The sequence below is a fragment of the Hesperophylax consimilis genome, chromosome 8 (assembly GCF_061612785.1).
Source record: "Hesperophylax consimilis isolate HC1 chromosome 8, BYU_Hcon_1.0, whole genome shotgun sequence".
Classification (NCBI taxonomy): Eukaryota; Metazoa; Arthropoda; class Insecta; order Trichoptera; family Limnephilidae; genus Hesperophylax; species Hesperophylax consimilis.
Window position 1 is genome coordinate 24,777,479 of NC_142843.1, and position 21,308 is coordinate 24,798,786.

Genomic DNA, 21,308 nt, shown 5'->3' on the forward strand with positions numbered 1-21,308 from the left:
TGAAAATAAGATCTTTAATAGGTACAATTAATTTCAGCTTAATGTCAACTTTTCATTGAATAATGTTCAGCACAATGAAAATATTTGAAAACACTTATGCTGCAAGTTCGAATGCAAAGTGTGAACCTAATTGCGCTTTTCTCGTAAAAACAAACTTGCAGTCAATGAGAGCGTTAAACTTCAATAAAAAGCTCATGAATTCTACCACCGAGAATCGCAAACGACAAGCGAACAAAAAAAACCAGCGGCCAAGTGGAGGAAAATGGCAGAAAACACAAATGGTTAAACGACCAATATTTTACGTAAAAATGTCATGAGCACCCGCACTTAGCCGATTTCATTGGCTTTATATATTGGATTATATCTGTAGGCGATTGCACCAGTTATGAACAATATCTCTATGATTTTTGTTAAACAAAACTTTTTTTTATTTTTGCTTATGATTTTTAATATATTTTTAATGCATTTTCAAATAATCAAATACCCAAGCCAAATAATGAATGGACTTTTCGCACGATTTTTGTCTTAAAGGATCTGCCCTATTTTTTTGACTTGCGGCTCGATCTTACTTTAAGGAGGCACAGAATTTGAACAATTGATCAAATTTCGAAGTTGATTTTCAAGTTCTGTGAAGGTTCTATTCAAGTTCTGTTACTATGTGAGTTTAGTAAAATAACTGGCTAATAATGAAACAATAACAGAACTTGAATAAAACCTTCACAGAATATGAAAATCAACTTTAAAATTTGATGAATTGTTCAAATTCTGTGAAACAGCCCGTCCTGATTCTTAAAGAGTAAAATATTTCTTATGCAATGTTAATTAAAATCTAATAGTTTTTATTGCGCATAATTCATAAACACGTACCTTTTGATTATACTAGTAACTAGATACTATCATGAAAATTGACCTATAAACTTTAACTCTATGAAATAATTGAATTTCAAATACAAAAGTAATGTGGAAAAACGGAATCCATTATTTGAAATTGTATAATTGCAAGTGAACAAATGGGATGTCGATATTTTTTCCCAACAATACACATTATAATGGTGCGTATATTGTGGGATTAGAAAGTTATTTGACTTGTCAGTAAAGAGCGAAGTAGAAGTACTGAACCTAAAAAGCCCTCGACAGAGCATTTGTGTGATTTTGTATGAATGGCATTAGAGTCAAAGCTAGGTTGAGGGGAAATTGCCTGGCAGCCATCTTGTATGACAAATTTCGAAATGATTTGTATGCACAATAGTGCGTAATGAACCATTATAATTGTATTTTTAGTGTTAATGCAGTTTTAACGGCTGGGTATTTGATGAGACAAGGAATAGGATGTGTCATTACAAAAATTAAATAAGTTTTGGCGGTTTTAATACATCTTCCCCCTCACCCCGTGGCTTCAAATTGTTCTTGAATAAGTCCGTCCAGGGCTTTTTAGGTTCTTAAGCAAGGGTATAAGCTTCATCTCAGTCTCTCACATTCAGCTCTCAAAGAGATCAATCATAAACAATCACGTATCCGTAATCTATAATCGGAGGATTACTATATTAATCACCCACCAAGGCATTAATATAAAGTACTTTTTTATATAATATTATTCGTATCTTCAATTTTTTAAACACGTGTTCTATTTGCTACCTAGCTTTATTCTCGGAATTTCAACTTTAAAGTCTGCGATGTGATTATTTAAAAAAAAATAAAGTAACAATGTGTATATTATAATAAACCCGTATGTGGGCTCTCCACCCGATTCATAAGCTGTTACGTGCGGTAGGGTTTGCACTTCGGTATGCTGTTGATAATATATAATCTTTAGTACATTTGGGTCAGCACGGGCTTTCGAGAAAGAAAAGAACCTTCCCGTTTTCTCTGGAAATATTATTATTTCAGGAGGGTGACACGGTGTTTTCACGGTTACCTCTGAACTAAGCTCGGAGGAAGTGTACCTGCTTTAACGCACTGATAAACAAGCTTAATGCAAAGTATTTACTCAGCTTTTATCTTTCTACATAATTTTTGATGGATAAGCTTTTCCCTCTTCTTAAGTAAGTCTTAGGAGTTAATTATTTATTCATATTTTTTTACCTAGAATTATGGTTTAGAAATAATTAATAAGTCAGAGTAAATTTTTCGCTTTGCGTTAGCCAACTTCCCATAGTAGAGTGTACAAAAAAAAGAATAATTATTTTAATAAAATAAAATGTATCCACACATTTTCGAATTACAATCCAACAAGGCAAATTTATATTATTATTGTCTTTATTTTATTTTTGTTATTAATTTTTGAATTATTTTCGCCCTCAGGACTTTTACAATTACTTTGATCTGGTTAAATCGTAGCACATCTTACGAAAATTCTAAGACATTCGTAAACATGGAAAAACTGTATTATATTACACCATTAATGAAAAATTTTCCGCTTCCCCTCGTATACAAAAAATGTATAAATATTTAGTTCAGGAGGCAAACCTCTGTACTGTACTCAAGGCAAATAAACATACAGCCTACCTTAAGGCATTCACGGTCTGGTTTAAGTTAAGTCCCCTCGTCTTCTGCTATTCAAAGGACGCAGGATGCATTAAGAGGCAAAAATAATCTCTTAATGCCACTGCTTCGTATTTTCCTCCATATTTGCGGACCTAATCTTGGTTCTTTGTTGAGGAATTCAGCCGGGGAGACTAATCATAAGGTAGTATGCATTATTGAAGTGAACAGACGAGTGATTGGAAAATGTGTTGATTATTTGATTGCATTCTTTCAGTTGGGTCAATTGGTTAACATTCAATTTTCATTGAAATCTTGATTAGCTACACTGATAACGGATTCATAAATAAATCATGTTGGGAGTCTTCCCTTTAGTCAACTCTTCCTATCAAGGGATTGGATATCATCAGAACAGTTTTCAGCCTTCAGACTGAAACTGCACTCACACCAATCACAAGTAACTTATACCTTGTGTAAAACAATGTGATTTTCTATACTACGCCTCCTATCTTTCCTCAATTTTCAGTTCAAACAAGATAGAAACCAGATAGTGTTCTGTATTTGTATTTTATTTTAATTTAGTTTAGTACACAAAAGACAGAGAATTGACATAAATTATTTACAAAGAATAAATACCAACCGTCCAATAACGGTTTGCAAAAATATGTAAATATAAAAAACTAACCCCCTTTCTAATGTGTTGTTTATCAGTTGTGTAAACTTTAAAACACGTTTATCAGTGATGCCCTAAGTATTTTAAACAACAAAAAAAATTATACAAGAGACAATAATGTTTGAGTTAAAGCAGGTGAATTAAGAAATTTAGTTTTTGGAACTTTCGCTAAATATATCCAAATCTTGCCACCACTATTATTATGGTACATTTTCTCAGCTTTTGGCTATTCTATTAGTTTCAAAAAGGAATTATTTTTAATACATTAACCAAATCGATGACGAATCTCCACTTAGTGCCTAAGCCTAAACACATACGAATTCAAGACTACTTGTCATACGATCAGGTACTCAAGATAAGATATCGGTTAGAGAGATTAAAAATAATCCAATCTTTGCAAAAGCTCCTGGTCACTCCACAACACCGCAATCAAGATGTCCTTTGATGTGGGATTAAAGCTCCCTGCGGCAAACCGACCTATCCAGTACGTTGCCCGTGAAGGCACATACTCCGCACTGTCATCAGCAGCCAATGATAATCTGATTGATTGCCCTATTAGCTGATCTGGCCCTGGGGGATGCCAACGGCCGAAGGGATGGAATTTCTCAGATCAATAATTGTTTGCGTTATTTTTTCCATGGAATTTTGTGTTTGTGATCGAGATTTGGATGATTAATTGAACGGCGGACAAATCCGTGTCGTAATTTCATTTTTGACGTAATTTAGTGTGATTTATTATGTTTTGCTTTGTGTATTTTGAAATTTTGTTTCAATAGTGGGCGGTAGCCTGTAGCCGTTTTGCCGCCACCGTCGTTTTAACTCGAGATCTTCCGCTATACGGGAGTCTACTTTAACCACTGAGCCGTCGCACCAACCTTTAGGCCTTTCCGTTTTATTACAGACCAATCAACCCTTTTACTTTAATTTTCACCAAGAAATTGATAAAAACAGTTATTTACCTTGATTTTGTATTTTTTCCTATGTAGTGTTCTTCTTTTCTCTTCACTTTTTTTTTATTTTTTTATTTTTATTTGGTACAATATTTTTTACATTTCAAAGTTTTCCAGTAATGTTGGCCTCACTGGGTGGCTTGCCCGTTGTGAGGTCTTCATTTTATAATATGAAAATATAATCTACATAATACATTTAAAGAGAAAATAATACATTTAAAATATAATCTTGTGTGTTTGTGAGTGATGTGTGTTTATATTGGTTTTGTGTGTTACGTTTAGGTTTTATTTTTATTTTATGCTATGAAATTTTGGTAATATTGTCTTTTTTGTTCTTTAATCCATTTTGTAATTTTGTGTGTGAATTTATTTTTATTTTCCTCAATTTTAATTTCATGTTTTACACTGTTGAAAGGTTTTATAGCATGGTATTGGTAGTGTCTTTGTCCAAAGCTTGAATTTACTGTCGGAGTTTTTATGTTTTCTTTGTACGCTTGTCTAACTGGTCTGTGTCTAAGTGTTATTTTGTGTATGTTGAAAGTTATTTTTTTTGTCAAATATGTAGTTTAGTAGTGTTTTAACGTATAATTATAACTTTATAATATAACTATTTATTTTCGCGTTCAACACCAAACGCACGATGAGAATATTTTGTAAACGAATTGGTGACTTTACTCTTATTTTTTTTCTAAGAATATGTGTTATAGGTTATCATTCTGTTACAAAAATATTCCTAATAAACAATAAACCAACAATGTTTGAGGATAAAATTTTAAAACAAATTGCATTTCATATTGATATTTCAACCTGCACGTTAAAAACAGGATTGCAGGCCTGAATTAACAAGTTTACTGATAAACTTTTAGTAAATTGCGAATATATTATCACGATGTCGGAACATGTGTTCATAAACCCAATATTTTTGCATTACAACGAAAATTCTTTGTATCGCCTTGATATATTATCAAGGCAAATGGATAAAATATTATATATCAAATGAAAAATACACTAAAATACAAGTGGTGTTTTACAAAGTGTATTTTTCATTTGATATATAATGTCACATCACAAAGTGTTTGCTTCCTTCGATAAAAAAAGGATAAAACATTCTTTAAATGATGTTTTATTAATAAGGCCTGTTAATTTATCGTGATGGCAAAAATCGATTATTCTCCGTGTTTAGTGTATCATCTCGGTGTGATGTGTGTTATATGGTGTAGGATCGAAACCATTTCTATTTATAACATATAAACCAACCAGTTTTTTTATCCAAGTTTATGAACTTGATAAGGTAATAATAAATTCCGATAATAGACATGTTTTAGCGCCTCTTTTCGTGCCCCATAAATTTATTCAATTTCACGCGAAAAATGTTTACCTTGCGCGTCTATATCCCATTACCTCAACCTTTCGATTTATATTTTATGTATTCGCAACATTTTTTAATCGAAAATCTTTCACCACCCCCTATATATTTTCACTATATAGGCGCGCATAACTCTTCCCGCGCGCTGTTGGCATGTAATATCGGAACAGCATAAATACAGGGGGTGCCGAAAAATGACAATGACGCGGCTATATTCATACTCTCGCCCTGTACCGGGTACCCCCTCACAGATCAGTGCACCGAGGCGTGAGCTTGAGATAAGCCCAGCATCCTGCTAAACTGTGCGGTACACGGTGGTACACGTCACACTGTTTTTGTCTGCGAGTGTCCTAAACTTTTGCCAGGACGATTAGTAGACTGCATCATCAGAGGGCTTGCAGACTTCTAGCTGCTTGATAAAGGATGTTATTATCTCCTGATTGCCTGATGGCCTGAAGTTCTGAGCGCCAGTTTTGTAAAGCTGTAGAGTGATGAATTGTCCCAATATTGTCTGCGGAGAAGATTTTCTCATTGAATACAACGTCATTATTTGGAGCTACGCTCTCTTTTGCACTTTGAATCATAGATTGTTTTTTCGGTTTGGAGAATTAAACATACCATTGCCTCTGTAACGGACGTACTGCTCCAATATCAGCTGACGTCGCCCCATATTATTAATTTGCTATTTGCCCTGTTATTAAAGTAAAATATACTGCCGAAAAATGTAAAATGTAGAAATTTGTAAAATTGCTATGTAAAATTGTTATGTAAAATTGCTATGTAAAATTGTTAGGTAAAATGTACAATTGTTACAATAAACGAAACGTCGGAGCTTGGCTAGAAGTATACGGGCAGAGAAGTAATGTGAGAGCTGGTAAAATCATATTCATATTTTAATTCGGGCACGATTGGTAGAACCGTGCCTTAACGTAGTGGGAAGCCTTGCCGTGCGCCGTCATAGCGTCACAAATGACCGGTGGTACGCCGTCATTACGTCCCACGGGCACGGTTCTGAGGATCGTGCCCAAACAAAGGAGTTTACCGGCCCGGCGGGCACCGCGATAGCGTCGCAAACACGGCTCACGGATTCCAGGAATCAAAGAGAAAGTGGGCCCGTGTGCGCGTCGTGCGCCCGCTGGTGGCCTATAAAACGGGCAACAGGCCCTGAAAACGTGAGTTAGCCAGCAACCACCACCAGCTCTACACCTCTCTCTCTGCTCTGCCTTCTACCTCGCTCCGACTTCTGCTTCTACCCGCCTTCTTTCACTCTGACCCCCGCTTCACCCTGGACCACGGACTTGCCTACCCCTTCGGACCAGACCCGGAATCAGCATCAAGGACGCGAAAACAGCATTCGGACCAGCTACAACGGCATCAGAGACGGCCCCGTTCTACCCCTCCACGCCACTGAAGGAAGACATCTCACGCCTCCACGGATTGGGATCACCGGCCCTATCTACAGTCTTGTGTGTCACGATTACGTCTGGCACATAAGTGGTCCTTCGAAGCCGGATCTTTCTGTGGATAAGATGTCACCTTCACTGCGCTCTGGGAAGAACAGCGCTGACGGGGACTCATCGCAGGGAAGCGATGATCCCACACCAACCGGGGCGGCCACAGCCGCGCCCCCCGGACTCCGGCCAACTGACCCCTGGCCCCCTCTGATCCCCGAGCGGACCTACTGCCTGGTCCCTCCGGCGCATCACCACCACAGACGCCCCCTGCCGCGGCCCACGTCTCGTTAAGAAGCAAGGCTTCCAGCGAGGACACGCTCCGGCAGGTGCAGCTCGAGCTAAGAGCTGAGAGGCAACGCACACAGAAGCTGCAGGACGACCACGCCCGACAGATGGCAGAACTTGTCGCCATGCTAAAGGGCCTCACGCGGACCGCTTCACCTGCAGCCTGGCAACCCGACGGAGCCTATCCCGGAAGCCAGCCATCTAGCGGCCCCGGGCAAAGCTGGGGCTACGCACCCGAGGCGCACACCACTGGCCCACGGGTGGGCCTGCCACAGACTGCGGCGCCCTCTAGCGGCCCCAGTCACAGCCTTGCCTACACAGTGGGGGGAGAGCCCACTGTTTCGCAAGCTACAGCACCACGGGTGGGTCTTCCACAGACTGCGGCGCCCCCGAGCGGCCCCAGTCACAGCCTTGCCTACACAGTGGGGGGAGAGCCCACTGTTTTGCAAGCTACAAAACCACGGGTGGAATACCTACCGACGCCGACGCCGGCGCCTCCGGGCGTACCTACTCAGGGGTACGCAGCGGAGGCGCAAACCACTGGCTCATGGGTGGGCCTTCCACAGACTGCGGCGCCCCCGAGCGGCCCCAGTCACAGCCTTGCCTACACAGTGGGGGGAGAGCCCACTGTTCCGCAAGCTACAGCTCCACGGGTGGAATCACCGGCCCTATCTACAGTCTTGTGTGTCACGATTACGTCTGGCACAGCCTCCAATTATAAATTGCCGTCAAAGATTGTAAGATCTTTATGTATATACATTTATTTATGAACGATTTATCCACACCTAACCGGACTTTTACAATAATTTTAAAATAATCTTAAATTTAAATATATTAACTTTTGCGTAGGAAAAGACATAATAATTGTGATTTTTTCTTGGTTTGCAACTTGCGAAGAAAATTTAACTTCACATAAATCGTAGAATGCCCCATGCTAAAAAAAATCAAGTCGCTTTGAAAATGGCTTACTTCAACGGTTTTATTTTTATTTTCTCTTTTAAAAGTGCACTTTCCACGAATTTATAGAAATAATATTTCACTTGAATTGTGTTTCAGAAGCGTTCTGCTTGTGCCCACAGCATTGTTGTATTGTTAAGAATTTATATGATTTGTTCGGGCAGACTGCTATTGTAGTTGCGGAAATTGGAAAAGAGTGCATTTTCATAGGACGATACTAAGAACTTTGCCTTTCTTTTACTTTAAAACTTATCAGAAATTAAACTTTATTCTTTTTAAAGAGACCTGTTGAACATAATTAATAATGATAAATTAAACAAAAGTCAATTTTATCTTTATTTATTTCAAATTTTGATCTGTTTTAGAAGGATGCATCGTTCGTCATTTAGAGCATAAATTAGAGGAGTTTAAAAAATAAGTAAATAGTGAAAAATGAATAATTAAATGATATTCAATATTATTGAATTAACTTTTCTTTTAACAACCTTTGAAGATTGTACTAATCAATTTAATATATTGAACCTAGGATTAAGACAGAGATTCTGGGTGCGATTCCTAGTTGAAACCGTTACGTTTTTATTTCTCTGTGTCTTGTTCTGTTTCATTACTACATCACTGTAAATACAGTTTTTTTTTATTTCTTATATTAACAGGCACACCTTTCCTAAAACAAAAGTGCCAGCTTACATTAGGAAAGAATCTAATAATGCACAAAAAACTGTATACTTTAAAATCAAACAAAAATAATACTACATACTAAAGTTAAAAAAAAGTTTCGTTTTGATTTATTAGTACGTATTATTATATTCTTCAATGGTAGTTTTGGTAGTTAGATATTCAAAATATTTTATTATTTTTATGAAATAATTATTGACTATGGAACGTTATACTAATGTTATTAGTTTAACATTGCCAGGATAGCGGCGATAATTTAAATAGAAAATATATTTAAATTATAAAAAGTGTTCAAATTATTTACTAATTTTATTACCTAGATAGTAGAGACATATAAGAGACAGCTGGGAAGCTACTCGATTTACTTATACTTATAAATAATATTTAACTATGACTGATTTGTACTTTTAGTATTCTGGCATTACAAAAGTGTTTCGTTGCGTGTGACCTCCACGTGCGACTGTATCGAAAATAATCATAAAAACCAGACCAATAAATTTTCCGAAATAGAATCACGCATCTGTCGTCGATTTAAAAATGCTCATAAAATTTTCAAAAACAAACCAAAACGTCAAAATAGCCCATAAATAAGCTTAGCTTGAGAGCTGTCCCGAAAAATCTAATTATAAATCAGTTTTTTAAACAATATTCAAACGAGCTTCTCATTTTGTTGAACAGATGAGTAATAACCTTGAATTTGATTTGGTATTTTTTACACAGCGCCCTATTTTATCTATTCATAGGGTAAGTTAAAAGCTCCGTAATAGTACCGTGCGGGTAAGAAAGGGTGGCGCGTGCGCATCAGGCACACCCCTCCCCTTCCGTCTTCTGCGCCCCCTGGCCTACGTCCCTACAGCTGGGCCGCTTTCACCCCGCTCTTTTGCGCTACATCCCCTGAATTTAGACTTGGTTCGATGCGACGTGGACGCGTTTGATTATTTTCAAACTCTGTTTATGAAGATGATTTTACACCCATTCATTTATTAAAATGTGTTAAAATCTTTTGCACAACAGAGGGTTGATTTATCTATAGAATTTATGTCACCGTTTTGAATTTCAGTCGATTCGTTTTTCATCAATTTCAATTTTCAACTTAAATTTTCTTTTTGTAAAAGAATTTCTAACAAAAATATTTAACCTACTATGTATACATTTTAATCAATTTTAATAACTAACCTATATGCAATTTTAAATTACTAGAAAATAAGTACGAGAATCTTCATTCCATGTCCTGATGTATTTTATAAATATCTTTTATCTCGATTCATTCCTTATTATGTTTGCTGTACTTGATTTTAGATTTTGACGTGAACACGACATGCTAATCAAAATCAACCAGCAACGCTCAATTAACTACAAAAAGTTTGATATATTTTTTAAATCATAATGAACTTATATTTAACATTTCATCAAAAGTGCCCGCATACAAACCGAACCATTAATCACCATCTTGCTTTCTGCACGAAACATCGCCATTGCACGGCGAACGTAGAACAATGCCTGTCTCGCGAGTAGAATAATAGTGAGGGCTCACAATTCAACCAAAATACTCGAATGTCGCCGGCAAATCAGTACCAGTCTGACAACCCTAGAGAACGGGCGTCGCTTCTGCTGCGCCGTAGTAAGCTTAGCCTACGAACACCATACAAATTTCGCGAGCTTTTTATGTAATTCGCTAATAGACTTTACCGAGCTTTTCGAACATAAACATTGCGGAAATGTGGACAGTATTATTAAAGTGTGTGTTTGGAAGCTTTATGATGTTGTGATTATGTTGTTAATAAACAGTTTGTTGTGAAGTGACAGTTGTGTTGACATTGCTACGGTTATTGTTTTTTTTTAAAGAGGAGCGATTTAAAAGTAAATTGATTTGTTACTAATGCTTAGTGTGTTCTTTTATAAGTATCATTATGTTTATTTTTCATATTGGCATGTTTCTAACAATTATTTATTTACTGCTTTTTTATAAATTGTTTCTGAAAAGAAGCATTTATTTACTCACAACTAAAATTTATTAAAATCAAGTGTTAATTTTATTTGCTTTATACTTAACAGCCGAAAAGTTTTTCGCTAAAAATGTTAATTTTTTGCTTCTGTAAAATGATTTTATAATTCTTTCGTGAAATTTCCAAGTTCAAACTACTTCAATGAATTTTATTTGAGGCATTAAAATTTTAAGCTTAAAGTATGTTTTTTATCTTTCTTTAAAATATAACCATTATTCACGCGTTGCATTATTTGGAAAGCACTTGCTCTTTATTTCCAAGAAACCTATCTACTAATCCATCAATTGATCTAATAAGATTAAAAATTAATTAGTGATAATTATTTCATATTGGGTTTATTTTTTTGTGTATCGTATGATAAAATAATGGCATTTTGAAACAATATAATCCCATGGAAAAACGTTTTTCCTTACCTACATACCTATCAAATTAGTCGGTTTAAATCGTTTAGTCCTTAATATGCGTATAATATTTATAATATAATCCTCGTTGTATTCCAATTTGAAAGCTTCATGAAAAGCTTTCAACAACTAGAGTTACAATTTCCTCTCTCGTCACGTTACGGTTGCATAATTTCGATGTGACAACAACCGTCACCCACAGTCTTCATGTGTGACGTTACGTCGCAAACAAACATTTCCGATGTCACTGATACACAAATTCGGACGTGCCTCAAATACCCGCAAGATTAATCTCCAGTCCCCAACCAAGTCAAGCAATATAAACAACCCCCTTAAAGGATGCGAAGTATGTATACTGAGGGGTTAAAATGCAGGTGTTTGTATTGTTCCCTTTTTACTGGTTTATATGTGCTTTTGTTGCTTGTTGTTGTTGTGGAGACCAAATATTGGTCTCGTTGTCTATAGGAAATCATCAGTTCACATCATCAGATGTCACTCCCAGGTTCCTTATCGCCCCTGTACGAATGTCATTTGGTTCAGACGGGATATCACGTTACGCGTATCGTGCTTGACTTGACGTGATTCGCTTGTGAAAAAGTGTCAAATGGCAATTTGATTAATCGGGATACGTGAAGGTCGATATGTTTTCAGTTTTTCTCAATGTTACGCGAAATCATGCTTGGAATATCGAATGACCAGTATTTTGTTTTCCATAAATTAATATATTTTGTTCTCTAACTGTAAATAATTATTTTCGCAAATCGTTGTAAATACTACCTTCTACGTATAATATTCGCAATTATTTTTATGGATTGTTTGCCAAGGCTTTATATTTGACGGTTTCCGTGGTCGAGGGGAAAGGCTCTCGACTAGCAAGCCGAAAGGTCGCGGGTTCAAATACCGGCGGCGCAAATAAATTTTATTTGATTAATTTGTGTTATTTCACAATTTATTAATTTAAAACAACATATTTGCGAAACGTTCCAGAATGGAAGATACTTTCAGTATCGCCCTGGTGTAAGACCACCATTCAGAAACGGTTTTGGCCGTGTTAGTGACCAGATCTGAATAGCCAAGTACTTCCCAACTTTCCTCTCACCCATCTCCTTCCTCTCCCCGCTTCCTTCAGCCTCACAACATACCCCAATTGGGAATGCCAAAGTCTCACTGGCTCCAGACGATTGGGAGCAGTTCGGACTCTTGTGCGGTTCGTTGCTTTTATTGTGCTTTATATGTAGTTGTAATGACCGTGCTGAAAAAATGCACATCAATAAAAATCAATTTACCTACAAGACGAATGTGGTTTTTGCATGTTAATAAGGAGTTAAGTCAAATTAACTGACGGCGGCCTTTTGCTTAAATGCACTTTCCTGGAATTTGGTAGCTGGTGCTCCTGGCACCGCATGAACCTCGCAATTTACTAATTGCCCACCTCGGAGCTTTGCATGTTTTAAATTTTATTGCTGACTGACACATTGCCGTATTTCAGTCTTTTTTTCTGTAAACAAATGGGGGCCGCGTGGTGAGTCAGACAACTCGCCGGGGGGCTTTGCCTGGCGGGGCCCCGCAGGCGGGGGGCGGGGGCGGAGGGTTACTCGAAGGGGTACGGCCCTTAATATAAACAAACTGGTGTATTTAAAAATACCACTAACCAGAAAACGATACTTGTAAAACCATCGTCTTGAATAATAATTTAAAAAAAAAAACATTTCTAGGGTAGGTAATGCTTAATTTTGAATAATTAATACTTGCTAATTTGTGCTACTTAGTGAATTTATTTTACGCCAAATTTATTGCTGTTGTTTTTAATATGTATTATCTAGAAAATTCGATACCAAAAACAAAGCTAAACGGAGCACAAAGGCAAGCGTCGTAATATACAACATTTTTCATGTAAGTTTTCACACATGATTGATCGTCCAATAACTCTCGGGTATTATATCACAAATTCCGAAACTGGGTTAACACAAAAATCCCGAAAGTTCCGACCATGTCTTGCTTGAGACGCCACTATCTGCTTCCGTTCCCGAGAGCCCATAAATGAGACGGTTCATAAACATTTAGACTCCTGGCGCCGTTCTATATTGATAAGAAAAAACAAAGCCTCCTAAAGGTCGCCTACCTCATTGGCTCGGATTATGATACGTTCGTAACGACCTTTCTGCCATTTCCTGTATCGCTGACATTTAACCGAACAAATGATAGACATTACCGCATTACAGGACTTTTAACAAACCAATTAATTTATTTTAGTTCAGTGTGTGTCTATTTTTGATTTGCCGACCTAAAATGTGTTGTTTGAAAAAGTACAGTAGATATAATTTTTCATATTTTTTTTAAAAAATATGATTTTATCTTGCTTCATTTTGCTTCAGCATTTTTTCCACCATGTTATCTGTATGGTGTGATGGTGATGGCAAATTATAAAACTCTTTTCTGCACGTGTTTTGATTCTTACATAGCGCATATTTTACTTATAAAGAATACAAAAAAAAACAAAAGTTAATCCTTTTCGCTTACACTTTTTCGTGCAAAAGAACAAGTTGTGATCTCTCGAAAATGGCTGTAGATTTTAAAGTGCTTCGCTTTGGAACAATGCTCACTGTGCTTTCGAGTATTCATTGATGTTATAAAGACTGACGTGCCAAACTTTCGAAAGGAAGTTGATCAGGAAGTGAAAGAGGAAGACCGGAAGGAGTACCAACTGAACGTTGATGGCCACGAATGGGCACCAACCTGACCAAATTGAACAAATCTAGGGTTACTGAAGTCGACAGTGTAAGTATTTTCACCACGCATTCTCTGGCTGCAAAAGCTTTCACCATTTTACAATCTATTTATTTATTTATCTTTGCTACTTTACAATCTATTTATTTTTCTGTCTTTGCTATTTTACAGTCGATTTATTTCTCTATCTTTGCTATTTTACAATCTATATATTTCTCCATCGCTGATAGTTTAAAAACTTATTTAATTAATTTTATTTCTTATTATATTTTCATTAATGTCATATTTTAAGCTTGGCAAAGAAACAAGTGTTTTTTCTTGAAAATATAGAAATTCGATCTAAAAACACTAAAATTCTATAAACGTACAGTCGTTTTTCATAATTTCATTTAAAAGTTTTAATGCGAGATAGATGTTCCAGTGGTTTGGTTTGAAATTGTGAACAATCTAATCTTACGCATTTTTTTCCCATAGCACCATCAACCACATTTTTCATCGATTAATGACATATTATTTTGTGGTATTGTTTAAAGTATTGATGTGTTTAGTGTGCACTGTGCACTGCTTTTGTTAAAATAATGGGTAATGATTTTCTAAAACTTTCCCGAAACATCACTGACTGATAAATGTATAATATATCAGTTTACATCAATTCATGATTAATTTACAGTGTGGTACAGATTTGTGACCAGTATTTTCATTTGGACTTACGGGAATTGGTTTTCGCACATTTTCCTAAAACGCTATCGACTGCTAATTGTGCAATTGGTAGCCGAATTCAAAATAGCATCGATTACGAACTCCCTTGACGTCCGTCGGCGTCACATCGGCCCAAAATGAATTGGAACCACAACCCGATAATAAACACCATTAATTATTGCAATCAATCGTCCCCAATCATATTATTTGCCTGCCACTCAGATGTCACCCCCCGTGTCAATATTATGCACCGCATCGGCCATTTTAATGAGATGAAATCATTCTCCGCAATGAACGTGGAGGAACACTAAGTTTCGGGATTAAACTAAAAAATGTTTTAATGAAATATTTTGCAATAATATTTGAATGATTTAGAACACTCACTTGTATATACGAAGTGGGTTTTTGAGTTAATATAGTCAAAATATAATCATCTCTTTATATGAACGTATGCAACCATAGTGACATCTGAAAATATAATATGATATTTTATTATACTTGTGTAGTAGTTGTTCTTAAAATAAAAACAATTTAAGCTATTTTTTGTGAAATATCTATCACCTCAAAGGCATTGTACAAAGCTCTAAAATAAGTAGTTCCTTTAAGATAATTAATCATATTTTAAGAATGTGAAGCAAACGAAAATTGGTATGGCATGGTTTGGTATATTGCCGTGGTAAGTAAAAACAGCGTGTCTTCCTTAAGATTCTGAAGGAATTCACTAAAAGTTTGGATTTGTGTGATTAGCTGTCAAGAATTAATTAATTAAAATACACACTAACAAATTTGCTCAGTAGTACAAAAGAAAATATTAATTCTGTGAAGTTATTAATAAAGGTGCGGACTTCGGACTGGACTGGAATCATCCCCAGATTTACATAAAACTCCATCATTCATTCGTGAACTTTTCTACAGATGTGAGTTTAGAGTTTCATTCTGAATTCTGTTTTTGAGTCTTTTGTGAGTCTTAGTTCTCGTGGGGATCTGTTCCTAGATTAAGAACCCGATACCCGATAGCGCGATATCCAAATTTATGTATATAAATTTAACACCGCCTCCGTGGTCAGGTGGTAAGGCTGTATTTGACGATTTACTCATTAAAAATAATATTTGCGGCACGTTCCAGAGTGGAAAATACTTTCGGCATCGCACTGGTGTAAGACCACCATTCAGAATCGAAACGGCTTTGGCCGTGTTTGGTGTCTAGATCTGAATAGCCAGGTACTTCCCCACTTTCCTCTTCCCCATCTCCTTCCCCTCACCGCTACCTCCAGCTTTACAACATACCCCAATCGGGGACTTTTATGTGGTTTCACATTAAAAAAAATATTTCGTGTATTCTAGGTAACACGGCCTAAGCTAGCGTAGCAAGTAGGGAAAATCAATAAAATGTTACAAAAAAACGTAATAAATAGTATAAAAACTCTTTTAGGTTTTTTCTTTTAAATCACAGCGCTTTAGTAGGCGTCCTTGATTAAGAATGAATGTAACTGTAGGTAGGTATGCATGCATGTTGGTTGGTTGGTGGCACTATAAAACACATTTGACAGATGGCGCGGCAGTGCAGGCGGCCGCATGTTTTTGGTTGCATTCTGGCGCAGCTGCATTACCCATTGGAGTTTATTATGTATTTGCTTTGCCAGATTATCGGCCGTTCCCGCAAACACCGCGGCTCGCCTATTCGCCTATTCACCTAGCCACCTAGCCAGCCCCGAGTTCACTGCTACGGAATTCGGAAGCGTTTCTTCCACTAATTTTTTAAGCTTTTATTCGGGGAATTCCTTCCCATACATAATTCCTTCCCTGTTTCCACAAAAATATTGCTTATATTTTTAGCACTGTATATTTGCAGCCATAGGGTTTTTTTGCTGCATAGGTAGGTAATTATTCTTTGTATTTGAAAGTTAGTTCGTTTTTGTTGGCATAAAAATATTTTATTATTTAAAATACATACCCTTTTAGTACCCAGAACTTCCTTTTCTTCCTTTCATTAAAAAATACCCTCCCTACAGTATCCCAAAAGATAACATAAGCGCTGAGGGAAATTATTTTCCTCAGGGCCTCCTGTGTGAAGTTAATATATTTTTTTTTTTTAAATAATATTTTCGAGGTCATCCGAGCCTGCATTTAGTGTATTTTATATTGTTATTTATAAAATAAAAAAACATTATCTTTTTATTTATAAGTTTGGTTATAATCCGAAAAATTTTTTTTTTTCAAATATATATATTATTTGTGATCAGGGTCAACATTTTATTTGGACCTTTACTGTAATATGAAAAATAAACAATAAACTTATAATTATAACTAATAGATATCATCATACAGCTTGCTGAAAATTAACTTCTTACTTATAACATGCAACTTATTACTCAACTCAAACTAATAATAATTAAATGTTAAAACTAATTTAATAAATTTGTTGAAAAATAATTCATAGATTTACAATAATGAAACATAATATGCAATACATTTACAATTTAAATACAATTTGAATACTAGAAAGTCTAGATTATATAATTTTCTACTTACCATAACATTTGATTGAGCAATTTTTCGTACGAAAAAGCGAAACAATCCTATGCAGACAACCAATCAATGGTAATTCTATTCTTTGCTTTCGATTGTGTAGACATCTCCAATGCATTTGGTTTAGTATTAGATAATATGACTTCCTGTCTCGGTCGTCCGACAGCATTATTAAAAAATCTGACCTACATTCGGCCTGCATTATTATTTGTATGGAATGGGCAAAACGCTTCCATCTACGTCGGCACACTGCCAAAATAAGGCGGATAAAGAGCCAACACACATCGCATTAAATTTAATGTAAGATACTGGATATGTATTCGCCAACAAACTGCTACATACGTAAATATACAATTCATATATGAGTATTAATATAATGAAGAAAATCTGTGTGTTTGTGGTGGGTAGGCGGCCGCATCGTGGACAACGGACGGGCAGCGTGGATTTGATATTTATACAAATCTATAGTTTTGTTCCGATATTAATGACAATTTGCACACTTGACCTTTAAAACAAGAGCAAGGTTACCGGGCAACGCCGGAACTTCAGCTGTTTATATTAAGAAGAGTGTCTGTGCTCCGTGGGCTTTTGTACAAATTTTTCACTTTTATTACGAGATTGATGAAATTTATCAAAACATGACCTTCATATTTTTTTTCCCTATTTACATGTAAAAAATATTTTAAATTGTTATCTACCAAGTCAATCTGTGAGAAATAGTTAGGATGCAGGCGAATTCTCAAGTTATTGTTTTATTGTTTATTGTTGTTGTTATACGCCCATAGGGGCTTTTACATAGATTATAAATAAGTTTTACATAAGTTATCGAGTTAGAATTTATACTAAGAGTTATAAAAGTGAAGAATTTTAAAAAAATATACAAGTAGTTTTTGAAGAATATGGCGTAAAGAAACATTTTAAACAACATAATATTTAACAATAACAAAGAACAAAATATAATATAAAACATTACAATAACATATCTAATCGTTAAATCTATTACAATAATTTGTATGATTCCACAAAGTGTTGGTTTAATTTGAATTTAAGATTATAAAGGGAATCATGGAATATATCTATAATACCACCAAACTTGTTGCCCAAATCATGCATCCTATTGGTAAGTGAGTTTGACTGATAGTTGGTTTTATATGTGTCGCAAAAGAATGTTGTATTTTGTCTAGTATTTCTTGTCGGTACATAGAGTTTAATAGCAGCAACGATGGCAGGGCTGTCAATAAGGTTGTTCATGACTCTGTATAATAAAATTAGGTCTGAAATGGTTCTTCTGTCAGACAGCGTAATTAAATTAAGTCCATTCATCAAATTTACATAATTAATGTTTTCTATTGGAATTTTAAGCTTGAAATTTAAGTACCTAAGAAATTTGTGTTGAACCCGTTCTAATTTGTTAGAGTGTACTTTATAGAAAGGAGACCAAATAGGTGAATTATATTCCACTTGGCTTCTAACTAGTGAAATGTAGAGTGTTTTCATGCAATCCAATGACTTAAAATCAGTTAGGGTTCTACAAAGGAAGCCAAGAATCTTTAAAGCCTTATTAGTTATATCATCTATATGCGCTGTGAATGTTAAGTTTGATTCGAATATAACTCCCAAGTCACGAATTTGTGATACTGGTGTTAATTTAACATTATTTAAATTATATTCATGTAAGATATGAGAATGAGTTCTGGAAAATCGTATTACTTGACATTTCTCAATGTTCAAAAATAACATATTTTGTTCGCACCATTTAAAAAATTTATCTAAATTAGCTTGTAAAATTAGGCAATCATATATATTTCGTATTCTTTTAAACAATTTTAGATCATCTGCAAAAAGTAGGACTTGTACATCTTTAAATATGTTTACAATAAAGTTATATTAGTATTATATTAGTTTATAAAGTTATCTTTTAATTACTGTCTGTATATGTGGTTTCTCCTAAAATAAATAATAATTAAAACATAAATATGTAAAAACACAAAAAAAAATCAAAACAAAAACCAAACAAAACGAAGGTCACTTTCAGCAAGAAATACAAAAAAATCTGCGAAAAGCTCGGACAACGCCGGAGACTTCAGCAAGCTTAGAATAAAAATATGACTATTCAAACATTTATTTATGGTAAAAATAGCTTTATAAATGTTTTCCTAGTTTTCATTTTATAAAAGCAATGTTGTTGCGCAATACTGCTTGAATTGTAGTTTTTAATGTGAATATCGCATATCAGAAACTAGCCGAAGCCAGTGGGACTATGGCATCCCCAATTGGGGTATGTTGTGAGGCTGAAGGGAGTGAGAAGGAAAGGATATGGGTTATGTTAGATTGTTAGAATGTTAAAGGAGTACTTTGCTATTCAGATCTGGTAATTATACGCGGATACAGCCATTTCAAGGGTTTCGATTCTGAATGGTGATCTTTCACCGGGGCAATACTGAGAGTATCCACCACTCTGACCCCCCCTCACGAAACACTCCTGACGATCATTTCACTATTAAACCTTCGGAATTCTAAAGCAGTCAATTTTATTTATTTGCTGACAGGTGCTTGTCATCGGTTTAATGTTCCAGTACAAATAATGAGAAAATATGTTTAATTATTTACTGTTCCATACCTGTACAAATTAGAAAATATCGCGGTGTTTTGTACGAACAAATAAAGCGAGGCAAACAATTAATCACAGAAAATAAATTCATGTATGTGGGTAAATGAAATTTAATATAAACAATTCCTGAAATTTCCACAAAGGGGAATCCATTTAATTTGCGTTTGTCTGACAGCATTATTGTCGAATGGAGCTACGTTTGCATATTTTTAATATTCTGACAATTTGTAATTATCATCAGTTGAAAGCGAGTAATTTATTTATGTAGACACACTTCAAATTAACGGTGAATTAATACATTGTTCTTTGTTCATTAAAACTATTTGCTCACCACAGCAGTGTGAATTTATTAAACAATAGGGTATTTCATGGTTTTTTTAAATTTTTTTTATTTTCGAATATATTTTCTATACAGCGATTTATAGTATGCCATTTTTGATTTGCCGCCATGTTCACGACATGTTCATTTTGGTTTGCCGTCCAAAATTGCTAACACCCGTCTTATTATTCATTAGCGTTTTCTACATAATCGTTGTAGCCAATTCGAACTGTTTAGGAATGTGCGAATGAATGAAAATATTAAAATGACACATTTTTAGTACAATGAGTAGAATAAAAAATACAATGATCTTTAATTACAGTATTGAAAATTATGATCCTGACAAAGTAACACAAATTAAAGGCTAAGGACGGGTTGTTTCGGAGAACTTGAACGATTCATCAAATTTCAACCTTCATTTTCGGGTTCTGTGAAAGTCCTATTCAAGTTCTGTTATTATATCATTATAGGCTAGTTGTTTGACAAAACTGGAATAATAACAGGACTTGAAAAAATCTTTCACAGAACTTTAGGAACACCTTAGGTGCTCCTTAGGCATCACTTTTCAATGAAATCTAAAGACTACAGAAGTAAAGCTTTTTGTGAATTCTCATTAGAGCTATTCTGAGTGAATCATCCATCCTTGAACGAGGTGCAAATATACAATTTATTATTTTATAATCCTTATGAATAAAACGAAAACAATGCTCTTGAGACATTAACACAAATTAAAGACATAGTACAGGTTGTTTCAGAGAATTTGAACAATTCTTGGAGTTAATTTTCAAGTTCTGTTATTATTTCAGATCTGTCAAGTAGCTGGCAAATATAATAAAAGAACTTGAATAGTACCCATTCTTAGGCTACCACATGTATTCTCCATTGCTCAGAATACTTATGGAGGGATAATAATTATATTGAGACAGTGGACATCTTCAATTCATCACTAAAGATTGTTACTGAGTCAGTTTAGTAATGCATAATAAATACTGTATAATTTGTATGCTTTTATTCTCTGTGTATAGTTTGATCAGTTGCCTCGTATTATCACAGCATCATTGTGATATTTTCAAACTTACGTTAAGAAAACTGACTTTTGAAAAGTATAACAAATTCATGCATTTACCGTCCGACTCCCATATTTATATCTAAGTTTCTTCAGTGCCGTCTCTTAT

General features: G+C 35.3%; 1 protein-coding gene across 5 annotated transcripts in view; it reads left to right on the top strand.

Moving 5' to 3' along the window:
• Nucleotides 1-21,308, top strand: part of LOC149421772 (uncharacterized) — a 580,320-nt gene that overhangs the window by 365,089 nt on the left and 193,923 nt on the right. The window contains exons 1-2 of one of the 5 annotated variants that reach the window (XM_089635093.1): nucleotides 10,438-10,701; nucleotides 13,786-14,026. The exons of 3 other annotated variants lie outside the window; for them this stretch is intronic. In XM_089635093.1, coding sequence (XP_089491219.1) covers nucleotides 13,973-14,026 — 54 coding nt within the window. In that variant the 5' untranslated portion in view covers nucleotides 10,438-10,701; nucleotides 13,786-13,972. Of the gene's footprint in view, nucleotides 1-10,437; nucleotides 10,702-13,785; nucleotides 14,027-21,308 lie in introns of those variants that run through there. One more of the 5 variants, XM_089635094.1, reaches the window with a different exon arrangement.